Source organism: Lolium rigidum, chromosome 6 (genome assembly GCF_022539505.1).
Source record: "Lolium rigidum isolate FL_2022 chromosome 6, APGP_CSIRO_Lrig_0.1, whole genome shotgun sequence".
Taxonomy (NCBI): Eukaryota; Viridiplantae; Streptophyta; class Magnoliopsida; order Poales; family Poaceae; genus Lolium; species Lolium rigidum.
In genome coordinates, this window is record NC_061513.1 from 155,981,787 (window position 1) to 155,994,697 (window position 12,911).

General features: G+C 45.6%; 1 protein-coding gene across 1 annotated transcript; it reads right to left on the reverse strand.

The window, feature by feature from the left end:
- Nucleotides 1-840: 840 nt before the first annotated feature.
- LOC124660324 (putative pectinesterase 11) lies at nucleotides 841-1,998 on the reverse strand. Its single transcript, XM_047198131.1, has 4 exons — nucleotides 1,738-1,998; nucleotides 1,496-1,645; nucleotides 1,217-1,405; nucleotides 841-1,086 (listed from the first exon to the last, which is right to left on the reverse strand). Exons 1-4 carry the CDS (start codon nucleotides 1,996-1,998, stop codon nucleotides 841-843), a joined length of 846 nt encoding a protein of 281 aa, XP_047054087.1.
- Between the last annotated feature and the right edge of the window lie 10,913 nt (nucleotides 1,999-12,911).

Below are 12,911 nucleotides of genomic sequence, written 5' to 3' on the forward strand. Positions count from 1 at the left end.
TATAGTTAAGTATGCTATCATCAGCTTACTCATGATGTGATGTTTGTGTTATGCTGTGATTTTATGTTGTGATCAGTGTGTGATGTGTGATGATGTGAACTGAGTTCTGTTACGCTATGTCTAGTGATGCTACCGTTTGAAGGTAAACTCACCAAAATTTGAAAGTGGTGACCATATCTCAGTGTGAGTGCTCATTTGGCTAGTATGCTGGCAAACAACATCGCACACTTTGCTCTGCTCGGCAAAAAACGAGGACAACAAGCAACCAATCAATTTGGGCTTTCTGACTCTCTGGATCCGATATGTGCTACCAAACGAAGTGCCAAATGTCCCGCAACCGTCATGCCCCATGAGCCCCAAATGTCCCGCGACCTACCAATCGCGTCGATGTAGAACTTTGGGAATACTAATGTACTACTTCCAACCAGGTTGGATATAAAGTGATTTGATTGATCAATAAAGTGCCGGTTGTTTCTAAGAAAATCCTTTCCAATAGCGATTCGTTTATATATAGTGAACGTGAGGTTGTGTACGTATAGCATCTTCTACAGAAGAAGTACAAATAAACTAGCACCACACCAATCAACTGTTCTCTACTGAAGCCATTGTTGTCCCCCAATCCAAGCCTTGGTGATGAAGGGCGCTGCTTCGGCCTGTGAGAGGTTGCGAGACCACGCGACCCTGCGATCAATCCTGGATCCTTCGCCGTAGCACTGGTACTGCCCGTAGAACGCCGTCCTGCAACAGAAACCCAGCACACAAATCTCGTCAGCCGAGCAAAACTTCTCGCAGGAAATTGGCACTACGACGGGGCATCGCAGAGGCGGTGCTGTTAGTTCGTTACCTCTGCCTGTCGCTCTCGCCCCAGTCGTCCCAGCCTCGAGGGCTCACTGCGCTGGACATGTAGCTGAGGGCGAAGACGACGCGCGAGTAGGGGCCCCATGGCCGGCCCAGGATGGCCGTGGCGACCCCGACGCCGGTGAGCTTGCAGCCGACGAAGCTGTACCCCGTCTCCTGCGACTCCGACAACCCCTGCTGCGCCGTGAACGCGCCGCCGATGCGCGAGGTGGAGTGCAGATGGCATTTCTGCACGCCAACTTTTGTTAGTGTAGCACATTGTAATCCTCTTTTGATACTTAGTACAGTCACTTCTCGTCCTTGACCTGAATTAAGTACGTTTGGTGTCAGTTACGTGTAACTGAGATGGAGCACTTACGTCGAAGAGCGCCTGCCCGTTTCCGAAGATGAAGTCGGTGCCGCCTTCCACGTAGCACCCGCGGTAGTAATGGCGGCCCGAGTCGTCGAGGAGCGTGTCCTGGAACGACACGAAGCTGCACCCGTAGAACGCCGCCCTGTCTCCGGCGACCCTCACCGCGACCGCCGCCTTGCTGTCCCCAAACGTGTTCTGAACCCCGAGAAGATCAAACAGCAAACTGTCAGCAAAAAGCGCGCGCCTTCGTTCATGTGCAACCACGACGAATGGGAAACCTCTTACCTGAAACGTTAGGCGTTTGGCGACGAAATCGGAGGCCACCACGGAGACGGTCGGCGAGTCGGCCGAGAGCCACTGCTCGTTCCAGGTGATGACGGTCGCCCTGGCGCTGGCGCCGGTCAGTGTGATGTGGGGCTTGTTCACCACGATCTTCTCCCTGCAACGGATACACAGACATGGATCCATCACACGGCTGCTCGTCTTCAACCTCAGTATCGGAAGATATAGTGGTAAGTTTCGGTTACTTGCCTGTAAACCCCGGGCCTGATCCGGATGACGGTGGCGGCGGAGCTGTTCGCCGAGACGGCGTTGATCGCGTCCTGGATCGTCCTGTGGTCGCCCTTGCCGTTCTGGTCCACCGTCAGGAGATTGCTGACCGAGCCCGGCATGGCGGTGGCGCCGGCCGCGTCGGAGGAGCAGGAAGAGATGGCAGAGCAAAGGCAGAGCAGGGCCAGCAGTAGTGTCGCTGCCGCGGCCCTGGCCGGCGAGTTGACGCGATTTAACATCTCCCGATGATTTCAACCTCAAGGGAGATGCAGTTCGCTTTTGGGGCAACTTGGTGCAGGCGGGATCGGTTTTATATACGTGCAGCTGCATCTTCGTCAACGGATCGGTCGCCGGTGTAAAATCTCATTCTCATGCGCATGCTGAGCGAGTACATCACGGATTTTCCTCGAACAAAAATGGTACATCACGGATTCATGCATGGGGATGTTGCTGAAGTTGGGGATGCTTAGCTCAATTTGCTTGGGCTGTGCTGCGCCAGTTACTCGGATGTAACTGGAGGCCAGCTAACTTTCCATAATTTCTTGCTATCCTCTCTGGCTTTGCGGGCTACTCCCGCCGCATCCTCTGGATCCTGTTCTTAGCGCAATCTTGGGCGCTCTGAACCATTCGTAATAAGCTTACTATTGAAAGAAAAACCTTTAACCACCCCGCTAATTTCATCTATAAATGTGTGATTTTTCTGCAGCTTTGGAGGCCCAAGTTCAAAGGCATGGAAAAGGAGGGGCTGTGCTCGTTGGAGCGCGAGCTGCGGGAGCTCTACGCCTCCATGGAACCAAGAGACTGAAGCCTTGAAGCGTCGAGACTGAAGCACTGAAGCGATGTCGCCCCCGTCTCATCTGTGTGCTCTGTGCGGTCTCCTTTGTAGTCTCCTTTTGGTGTTAGTCTTCAGTTCTTTTCCTGTTGGCGAAGCTGTATGCCGCAGCATGTGTATCTGTTAACTCTGAACATCGTTCCTGAGCTTTATTAATTTAAAGTCAGGCAATAAAGTTGTCTTATATCTTAAAAAAAAAGCTCTCTCAAAAAAAAAATCTAAAAAAAAGAAGTTGGTCGCCGCTGACTTGGTGTTAAATAGTAACTTGAGAAATTTGCAGGTACATTAGTACATAGCGTTTGGAAGAAGGCATAGACATTTGAGCGAATGAACGAGATTAGTACGTGTGGCACCGGTGGAAAAAACGGCTTCGGTCGCGGTTCGCAACTGCCATTGGTCGCGGTTGCGTAACCGCGACCAAGCAAGCGCGACTAAAGCCCCCCCCTTTAGTCGCGGTTGCTTACGAACCGCGACTAAAGGCGCCTCCACGTGGCCGCCAGCAGTCCTTCGGGGCGGAGAACCTTTAGTCGCGGTTCTCCTGGCCAACCGCGACTAAAGGCCGCCGCAGGTTTAGGGTTTTAGCCCCCCCCCCCCAAACCTAGTTTCTTTTTAGTTTGTATTGTTTTATTTTCTTTTCTGTTTTATTTTAATTTTGAAGGAGTTTCACATATTCTATGGTACTACATATACATGCATATGAACGTACAATTTCAAACAAATTTGAAATTAGAACCAAAAAAAATTCAAGAGGAATTGACAATATATATTCAATATCGGATGACCATATACAATTTTGAACAAGTTTCCATACATATGATTTACTGCATATGAAGTTCTACGTCCTCTACATAGTGTTCTCCTCTAGGATCGATGACTTCCTTCGCGATCCATCCAGCTAGTTCCTCTTGAAGTGGTCGGAAGCGAGCTTCTAGACTAAGCGTCTTCCGGAGGTTATTCCTCTTGATGTTGTTCTCACACGAAACCCGCTCAGAGGTGTATCTCCGGATCATCTCACAAACATAGTATCCACATAGATTGGTCCCCTTTGGCTGAATATCCCCAGTCCCAGACACTACCCTTTTAAATTGTAGCTCTTTTTTGAATTCACCGACCTTTGTGTTTACGAACCGTGTCCAAACCCTACGAGGCAAAGAAAATTAAATGAACAAGAATGTATCGGCCATCTTACCAAGAGCGAAGTGTTTGAATAGCCTCCTCCTCTCCTTGTTTTCCTGAATCTTGTTACCCTCCTCATCGAATTTGTGGTATTCCGGAGGTAGGATGAAATGCTCCATAAGCTTTTGAAAGCAATCCTTTTTAGTTCTCTTGTCGACAAAAGTGAAACCAAGACGTGCCTTCTTTGGCTCATTCCACTCCTGGAGGGTGATCGAGATGTTGTCTCTAACAACGGCTCCACATTGGTTGATAAACTTGGTGGCGTGCTTCTGGGGCTCCAGCGGCCTGCCGGTTGCACTGTCGACAACCTCGATGGTATATGTTTCTCCTGGTTTGAGCGTCTTGGTTGCGCCACGCTTTGACGACGACGTACTCAATTTTTTCGACGATCCGGTCGAGGGCTAAAATAAGAAAGAGAGTTGCGCGTGTTAGTACACACATATTTATTCAAATCAGTAAGTTTGTATCACTGATGCGCGTAAATGTACACGTCCGTTGGGAACCCCAAGAGGAAGGTATGATGCGCACAGTGGCAAGTTTTCCCTCAGAAAGAAACCAAGGTTTAATCGAACCAGGAGGAGCCAAGAAGCACGTTGAAGGTTGATGGTCGCGAAATGTGATGCGGCGCAACACCAGGGATTCCCGCGCCAACGTGGAATCTGCACAACAAAACCAAAGTACTTTGCCCCAACGAAACAATGAGGTTGTCAATCTCACCGGCTTGCTGTAACAAAGGATTAAACGTATCGAGTGGAAGATGTTTGCAAAGAAAACAGTAAACACAATTGCAGTAGATTGTATGCTATGTAAAGAATAGGACCGGGGTCCACAGTTCACTAGAGGTGTCTCTCCCATAAGATAAAAGCATGTTGGGTGAACAAATTACAGTCGGGCAATTGACAAATAGAGAAAGGCATAACAATGCATATACATGATATGATAAATATAGTGAGATTTAATTGGGCATTACGACAAAGTACATAGACCGCCATCCAACCGCATCTATGCCTAAAAAGTCCACCTTCAGAGTTATCATCCGAACCCCATTCAGTATTAAGTTGCTAAGCAACTGAGACAATTGCATTAAGTATGGTGCGTAATGTAATCAACAACTACATCCTTAGACATAGAATCAATGTTTTATCCCTAGTGGCAACAAGCACATCCACAACCTTAGAACTTTCCGTCACTCGTCCCGCATTTAATGGAGGCATGAACCCACTATCGAGCATAAATACTCCCTCTTGGAGTTAAGAGTACAAACTTGGCCAGAGCCTCTACTAATAACGGAGAGCATGCAAGATCATAAACAACACATAAACAATAGATTGATAATCACCATAATCATAGTACTCTCTATCCATCGGATCCCGACAAACACAACATATAGAATTACGAGATAGATGATCTTGATCATGTTAGGCAGCTCACAAGATCCAACAATGAAGCACAACAAGGAGAAGACGACCATCTAGCTACTGCTATGGACCCATGGTCCAGGGGTGAACTACTCACTCATCACTCCGGAGGCGATCATGGCGATGAAGAGTCCTCCGGGAGATGAATCCCCTCTCCGGTAGGGTGCCGGAGGCGATCTCCTGAATCCCCCGAGATGGGATTCGCGGCGGCGGCGGCTCTGGAAGGTTTTCCGTATTGTGGCTCTCGGTACTGGGGGTTTCGCGACGGAGACTTTAAGTAGGCGGAAGATCAACGCGGGGGGCCACACGAGGGGCCCAGGGGGCAGGCCGGCGCGGCCAGGGCTTGGGCCGCGCCGCCCTATGCCCTGGTTGCCTCGTGGCCCCACTTCGTTATCTCTTCGGTCTTCTGGAAGCTTCATACAAAAATAGGACCCTGGGCGAAAGTTTCGTCCAATTCCGAGAATATTTCCTTACTAGGATTTCTGAAACCAAAAACAGCTAGAACAAAGAATCGGCTCTTCGGCATCTTGTTAATAGGTTAGTTCCGTAAAATGCATAAATATGACATATAATGTGCATAAAACATGTAGGTATCATCAATAAAGTAGCATGAAACATAAGAAATTATCGATACGTTGGAGACGTATCAGCATCCCCAAGCTTAGTTCTCGCTCGTCCCGAGCGAGTAAAACGATAACAAAGATAATTTCGAAGTGACATGCCATCATAATCTTGATCATACTATTTGTAAACATATGTAATGAATGCAGCGATCAAACCAAAGGTAATGACATGAGTAAACAAGTGAAACATATGACAAAGACTTTTCATGAATAGTACTTCAAGACAAGCATCAATAAGTCTTGCATAAGAGTTAACTCATAAAGCAATAAATCAAAGTAAAGGTGTTGAAGCAACACAAAGGAAGATGAAGTTTCAGCAGTTGCTTTCAACTTATAACATGTATATCTCATGGATATTGTCAACATAAAGTAATATAACAAGTGCAATATGCAAGTATGTAGGAATCAATGCACAGTTCACACAAGTGTTTGCTTCTAAGGTGGAGGGAGATAGGTAAACTGACTCAACAATAAAAGTAAAAGAATGGTCCTTCAAAGAGGAAAGCATCGATTGCTGTATTTGTGCTAGAGCTTTTATTTTGAAAACATGAAACAATTTTGTCAATGGTAGTAATAAAGCATATGAGTTATGTAAATTATATCTTACAAGTTGCAAGCCTCATGCATAGTATACTAATAGTGTCCGCACCTCGTCCTACTTAGCTTGGACTACCGGGTCTTTGCATGCCATGTTTCAACCAAGTGTCACAAAGGGGTACCTCCATGCCGCCTGTACAAAGGTCTAAGGAGAAAGCTCGCATTTTGGATTTCTCGCTTTTGATTATTCTCAACTTAGACATCCATACCGGGACAACATGGACAACAGATAATGGACTCCTCTTAAATGCATAAGCATGTAGCAATGATTATTATTCTCATATGAGATTGAGGATATATGTCCAAAACTGAAACTTCAACCATGGTTCATGGCTTTAGTTAGCGGCCCAATGTTCTTCTCTAACAATTTTGCATGCTCCAACCACTAAAATGATAGATCCTTCAGACAAGACGGACATGCATAGCAACTCACATGATATTCAACAATAGTTGATGGCGTTCCCCAGAAACATGGTTATCGCACAATAAGCAACTTAATAAAAGATAAAGTGCATAAGTACATATTCAATACTACGATAGTTTTTAAGGCTATTTTGTCCCATGAGCTATATATTGCAAAGGCGAATGATGGAATTTTAAAGGTAGCACTCAAGCAATTTACTTTGGAATGGCGGAGAAATACCATGTAGTAGGTAGGTATGGTGGACACAAATGGCATAGTAGTTGGCTCAAGGATTTTGGATGCATGAGAAGTATTCCCTCTCGATACAAGGTTTAGGCTAGCAAGGTTATTTGAAGCAAACTCAAGGATGGACAAGTGCAGCAAAACTCACATAAAAGACATATTGTAAACATTATAAGACTCTACACCGTCTTCCTTGTTGTTCAAAACTCAATACTAGATATTATCTAGACCTTAGAGAAACCAAATATGCAAATCAAATTTTAGCAAGCTCTATGTATTTCTTTATTAATGGGTGCAAAGCATATGATGCAAGAGCTTAAACATGAGCACAACAATTGCCAAGTATCACATTATCCAAGATATTTTAGAATTACTACATGTAGCATTTTCCAATTCCAACCATATAACAATTTAACGAAGAAGAAACTTCGCCATGAACATTATGAGTAAAGCCTAAGGACATATGTGTCCATATGCAACAGCGGAGCGTGTCTCTCTCCCACAAAGTGAATGCTAGGATCCATCTTATTCAAACAAAAACAAAAACAAAAACAAACCGACGCTCCAAGTAAAGAACACAAGATGTGATTGAATAAAAATATAGTTTCGGGGGAGGAACTCGATGATGTTGTCGATGAAGAAGGGGATGCCTTGGGCATCCCCAAGCTTAGACGCTTGAGTCTTCTTAGAATATGCAGAGGTGAACCACGGGGGCATCCCCAAGCTTAGAGCTTTCACTCCTCTTGATCATAGTATATCATTCTCCTCTCTTGACCCTTGAAAACTTCCTTCACACCAAACTTCAAGCAAACTCATTAGAGGGTTAGTGCACAATTAATAATTCATACATTCAGAGGTGACACAATCATTATTTTCACTTCTGGACATTGCATAATGCTACTGGACATTAATGGATCAAAGAAATGAATCCAACATAGCAAAAGAGGCAATGCGAAATAAAAGGCAGAATCTGTCAAAAACAGAACAGTCCGTAAAGACGAATTTAAAGCTGGCACCAGACTTGCTCAAATGGAAAAACTCAAAACTAATGAAAGTTGCGTACATATCTGAGGATCACGCTCGTAAATTGGCAGATTTTTTCGAATTTTCTACAGAGAACTGTGCCCAGATTCGTGACAGACAGCAATGCTGTTTCTGCGCAGCGATCCCAAATATAACATCAACTTTGACATAGGAACTTTACTTGGCACAAAAACATGATAAGGAGAGGTTGCTACAGTAGTAAACAACTTCCAAGACTCAACAAAACAAAAAACTGCTGTAGGTAAAAACATGGGTTGTCTCCCATAAGCGCTTTTCTTTAACGCCTTTCAGCTAGGCGCAGAAAGTGCAAATCAAGTAACATCGAGAGTAGAAGCATCAACATCATAGCTTGTTCTAATAATAGAATCAAAAGGCAACTTCATTCTCTTTCTAGGGAAGTGTTCCATACCTTTTTTGAGAGGAAATTGATATTTAATATTACCTTCCCTCATATCAATAACAGCACCAACGGTTCGAAGAAAAGGTCTTCCCAACACAATAGGACAAGATGCATTGCATTCGATATCCAAAACAACAAAATCAACGGGGACAAGGTTATTGTTAACCGTAATATGCACATTATCAATCCTCCCCAAAGGTTTCTTTTTAACATTATCGGCAAGATTAACATCCAAATAACAATTCTTCAATGGTGGCAAGTCAAGCATATCATAAATCTTTTTAGGCATAACGGAAATACTTGCACCAAGATCACATAAAGCATTACATTCAAAGTCATTGAATTTCATTTTAATGATGGGCTCCCAACCATCTTCTAACTTTCTAGGAATAGAAGTTTCAAGTTTTAGTTTCTCTTCTCTAGCTTTTATGAGAGCATTTGTAATATGTTTTGTAAAGGCTAAATTTATAGCACTAGCATTAGGACTTTTAGCAAGTTTTTGTAAGAACTTTATAACTTCAGAGATGTGGCAATCATCAAAATCTAAATCATTATGAGCTACAACAATGGGATCATTGTTCCCAAGGTTGGAAAAAATTTCAGCAGTTTTATCACAAGCAGTTTCAGCAGTTTTAGCAATTTCAGGCAGTTTTGTTCGCTTTGCACTAGGAGTAGAAACATTGCCAACACCAATTATATTACCATTGATAGTAGGAGGTGCAGCAATATGTGAAGAATTAGCATTACTAGTTGACATAGGCATCCCCAATGGGCCTGCCAAATATGGTACCCGGGGTTTACTGAAGGCCCACTACTCGAAGAATAAGAAGATTCGGGAGACCAAGATATATTAAGGAAAGCTAGAAATGTAATAGAAAGTGTTATTTGTAATCTGACGGGATGAGTTAGAGACCGTCCCGAACTCTGTAACTTGTATGAAACGAAACCCTCGGCTCCACCTCCTATATAAGGGGGAGTCGAGGGACAAAGAAAGGATCGAATCTACTGTCAACAAAACCCTAGTTTTCATAATCGCCGAGTACTTTTCGCCTAAACCTTCGAGATCTACTTGCCCTCTACTTCTAGCAAAACCCTAGTCTACAATCTGTAGGCATTGACAAGTTAATCCTTTGTCAATTGGCGCCGTCTGTGGGAATTAGAGGCTGCAAGGATCTGATCTCGATGGCACGTTCAAGATCTTCGACATCGTCAACAGCAAGCAACGCGATGGATCGAGGTAACAAGGAAAAAACTGATCTATTCGATTTTATTCCTCACCCGCCCTCCCGTATGGATGCATGTGCCTATCTGGAGGAGCCCATCATCATGACGTTCGGAGAATTCCGATTTGGCGTCAACAAAGAAGGATCCTACCGTCTCGAAGTTCCGATCTCGTCGGAATTTTCAGCGGTCGAATCTAACTTTTCGTCGAGCGACGAGGAGTTTTCGTCGACACGCTTTGTCGACAGCAAGGCAAGCGGAAAGCTCGCCAAGATCTTCAGCAACACATCCTTCGAGTCGTCTGCGGACTCCTTTATAAGCAGCGACTCCGACAAAGATCGACAGACTTCAACTTCATCGACAAGTCTCGCTGCCATTGGAAAGGTCTTCACCACTCTATATGATGGTGTCACCAATCCTGATAAAAATCAATGTGCAAAATATCATCAGATTTATGTGATAGAAGGGGCAGGCACATCAGACCCGCAAACATCAGAGGCTTTCGACGAATTGGGAAATCCATACGTCGATCCCGCCGATCTCAGACATGGCTTAGGCACCAAATATCCTGGATCTACAACTCGCGCAAGAGTACAGCTCCCGCAAGAAGCGTGGGATAGGGCTGCGAGAGCCATGGACGGTTCAGAACCTATGACCACCACTGCTACCGTACAAGAACTTCAAGCATATCAATATAGACTTGCTCGAGTAAGCAGAGAGTTGGAAAAACAGACAGCATCACTAAATAGAAGAAAGGAGGCAGCCTCCGTATCAAGCGTACGCCGAGCGGATCTAAGTCGACAATCGGGAAATTTGGGAGATAGTCACGGAGAGGCTCGAAGGAGAGCCCGATCTCGTCTCGCAAAACATACCTGAAGCAGAAAGAGGAAATATAATTCAAAATCTCGACACGTCCTTTATGTCGATTGATGAAAGGGGAAATATCATCCCAAAAACGCCAGAGGCAGGTTACATGGCGACACAGGCGTATATCTTGGCGTCCGTACCACCTCCTGGGGACCCGAGAGAACCATTGTTCAACATGGCAATGGCTGGAGTAGGGGTTATGGGAACAGCGTTTGCAACAACGCCTCCCGAAGAAAATCCCAGACAAAATAGTCCACGACCCACCGCAGCAGTTCAAGACCCACCAAGAGCAAGTGGAGCAAGAGATACAGCGAGTCCAAGTAAGAGTGGACAGAGCGCGACAAGAAAGAAGGGAGCGTCGGCACTCGCCGCAGCTTGCCGATGAAGATATGTGTGGGCTCCCATGCTTTACGAGAAGAGTGCGAAAAACTCGAGTCCCAAAAGGGTTCAAGTTACCCGAGAATTTCAAGAAGTTCGACGGCCTGCAAGATCCCGAGGATTGGCTCGTGGATTATCTCGAGATGGTAAAGCTGGTAGGTGGAACCAGAGCAACAGCTATGCAAAGTATCCAAGTCCACCTGAGTGGTGCCGCAAGATCTTGGATAAAGAAACTACCACTGAACTCCATCGACAGCTGGGAAACCTTTGAGGACATCTTCGTGAAAAACTTCCGATCCACCTGCAAGAAACCTGCGTCGTTGGAAGAATTACGGGCGTGTCGACAAAAACATGACGAGTCGATGAGAAAATATATACAGCGATGGAACATTATTAAGAACTCGGCAGAAGACATATCTGACGAGAGGGCAATAGACGCGTTCGTGGCAGTGAATCCGACGAGCGGACTTCGTCGAGGACTTGGGGAGAACTAATCCCAAGACAATCTCAGCATTGATGGAAATCGCTAATAAGTGGGCAGATGGAGAAGACGCAATATACAACAAGCGACACAGGTCGCCAGAGGAAGATCGTGGTCGAAATTATCAAAATAGAAGGCGATTTTCTCGCCAGTTCTACAACAACGATGCTCCCGGCCACATATCGGCTGGTTTTCGGGGAAATCCTGGAGGAAATAGTCGAGATGATTATCAAAGGAGCAACGAGCAACAAGGCGACAATAGAGGTGATTTTCGCGGCAACAGACAAAATAGTGGACCAAGGATTCAAAGACCTTATGTGTCTCCTGAGGAAATGATGAACGGTCCGTGTCAAATGCACTTTTACCTCGACAACAATGGAAAGAGACAGTCAGGACATCTACAAAAAGACTGCCGCAATTTTCAAGCAATGTTGAGAGCCGCAGGAATTGCAAACAGAGAAGCTATGCACAGAAATCCTCAGGGACCAAGGAGTGAGATCCACCTCCCACCTCCTCCCGCAATTACCGATGAAAATCGACACCAGCTCAGAATAGCGGCAGCACCACAACCACCCCCATATGTCGATCCCAATTCCAATGGCGCAGCTTCCGATGATTCAGAAAGCTAGGCCGTCCAACAGGGCGCAGAAGGTTATATCTCGACAAGTGTTTATGGCAGAGAAGATGCCTCCACCAACAGTCGAGTACCTAAATTGGTCAGGGCAAGACATTGGCTTCACAATCGCGGATCATCCGCAGCAGGTCCCTCGGCCAGGACAATCAGCACTTATTCTACCCGCAGTAATTGCTGGGTTCGACGTGTCGCGAGTTTTCATAGACGGCGGCAGTAGTTTAAACCTTATGTATGCAGACACATTGAGGAAGATGAACATATCCCTAGCAAACTTGAAACCAACTGACACACGCTTTCACGGAATCACACCAGAGAAGCCAAGTTACCCATTGGGCAAGATCAACCTCGACGTTCAGTTTGGAACCCGAGAAAACTACAGGATAGAGAACCTGGAGTTCGAAGTTGTGGATTTTCCGTCGCAATACCACGCTTTGTTGGGACGACCAGCGTATGCAAGGTTCATGGCAGTGCCGCATTATACATATCTGTTGTGGAGGTTGCCTGGGCCCAAGGGACCTATCACAATCAAAGGAAGCTTCGCACTGTCCGATAAATGCGACAAAGATTTTCATCGGCTGTCAGAAACTTTCGGGATGCAAGCGGAATATGCGGCACCTAGGTTCACTGATTATGATGTGCTGCCAGAGGTAGGAAGACCTTCTAAGGAGCCAACTTTCAATATAAATAAAGATTCAAAAGAGGTACAGATCCACCCGACAGATCCAAAGAAAACTACGTCCATTGCCGCAAACATGGATGTCGCATAGGAAAGCGCGCTCGTCGAGTTCCTCCGTGAGCACTGGAGAATCTTCGCATGGTGTCCAGCCGACATGCC

What these genes read in the sequence shown, in the direction of transcription:
- LOC124660324 (XM_047198131.1), bottom strand. Translation starts at nt 1,998, where the DNA reads ATGTTAAATCGCGTCAACTCGCCGGCCAGGGCCGCGGCAGCGACACTA. An exon ending in GGCCCGGGGTTTACAGGCAA is followed by an intron (nt 1,646 to 1,737) that starts GTAACCGAAACT and finishes CGTTGCAGGGAG; the next exon opens with AAGATCGTGGTGAACAAGCC. An exon ending in CCAAACGCCTAACGTTTCAG is followed by an intron (nt 1,406 to 1,495) that starts GTAAGAGGTTTC and finishes CTCGGGGTTCAG; the next exon opens with AACACGTTTGGGGACAGCAA.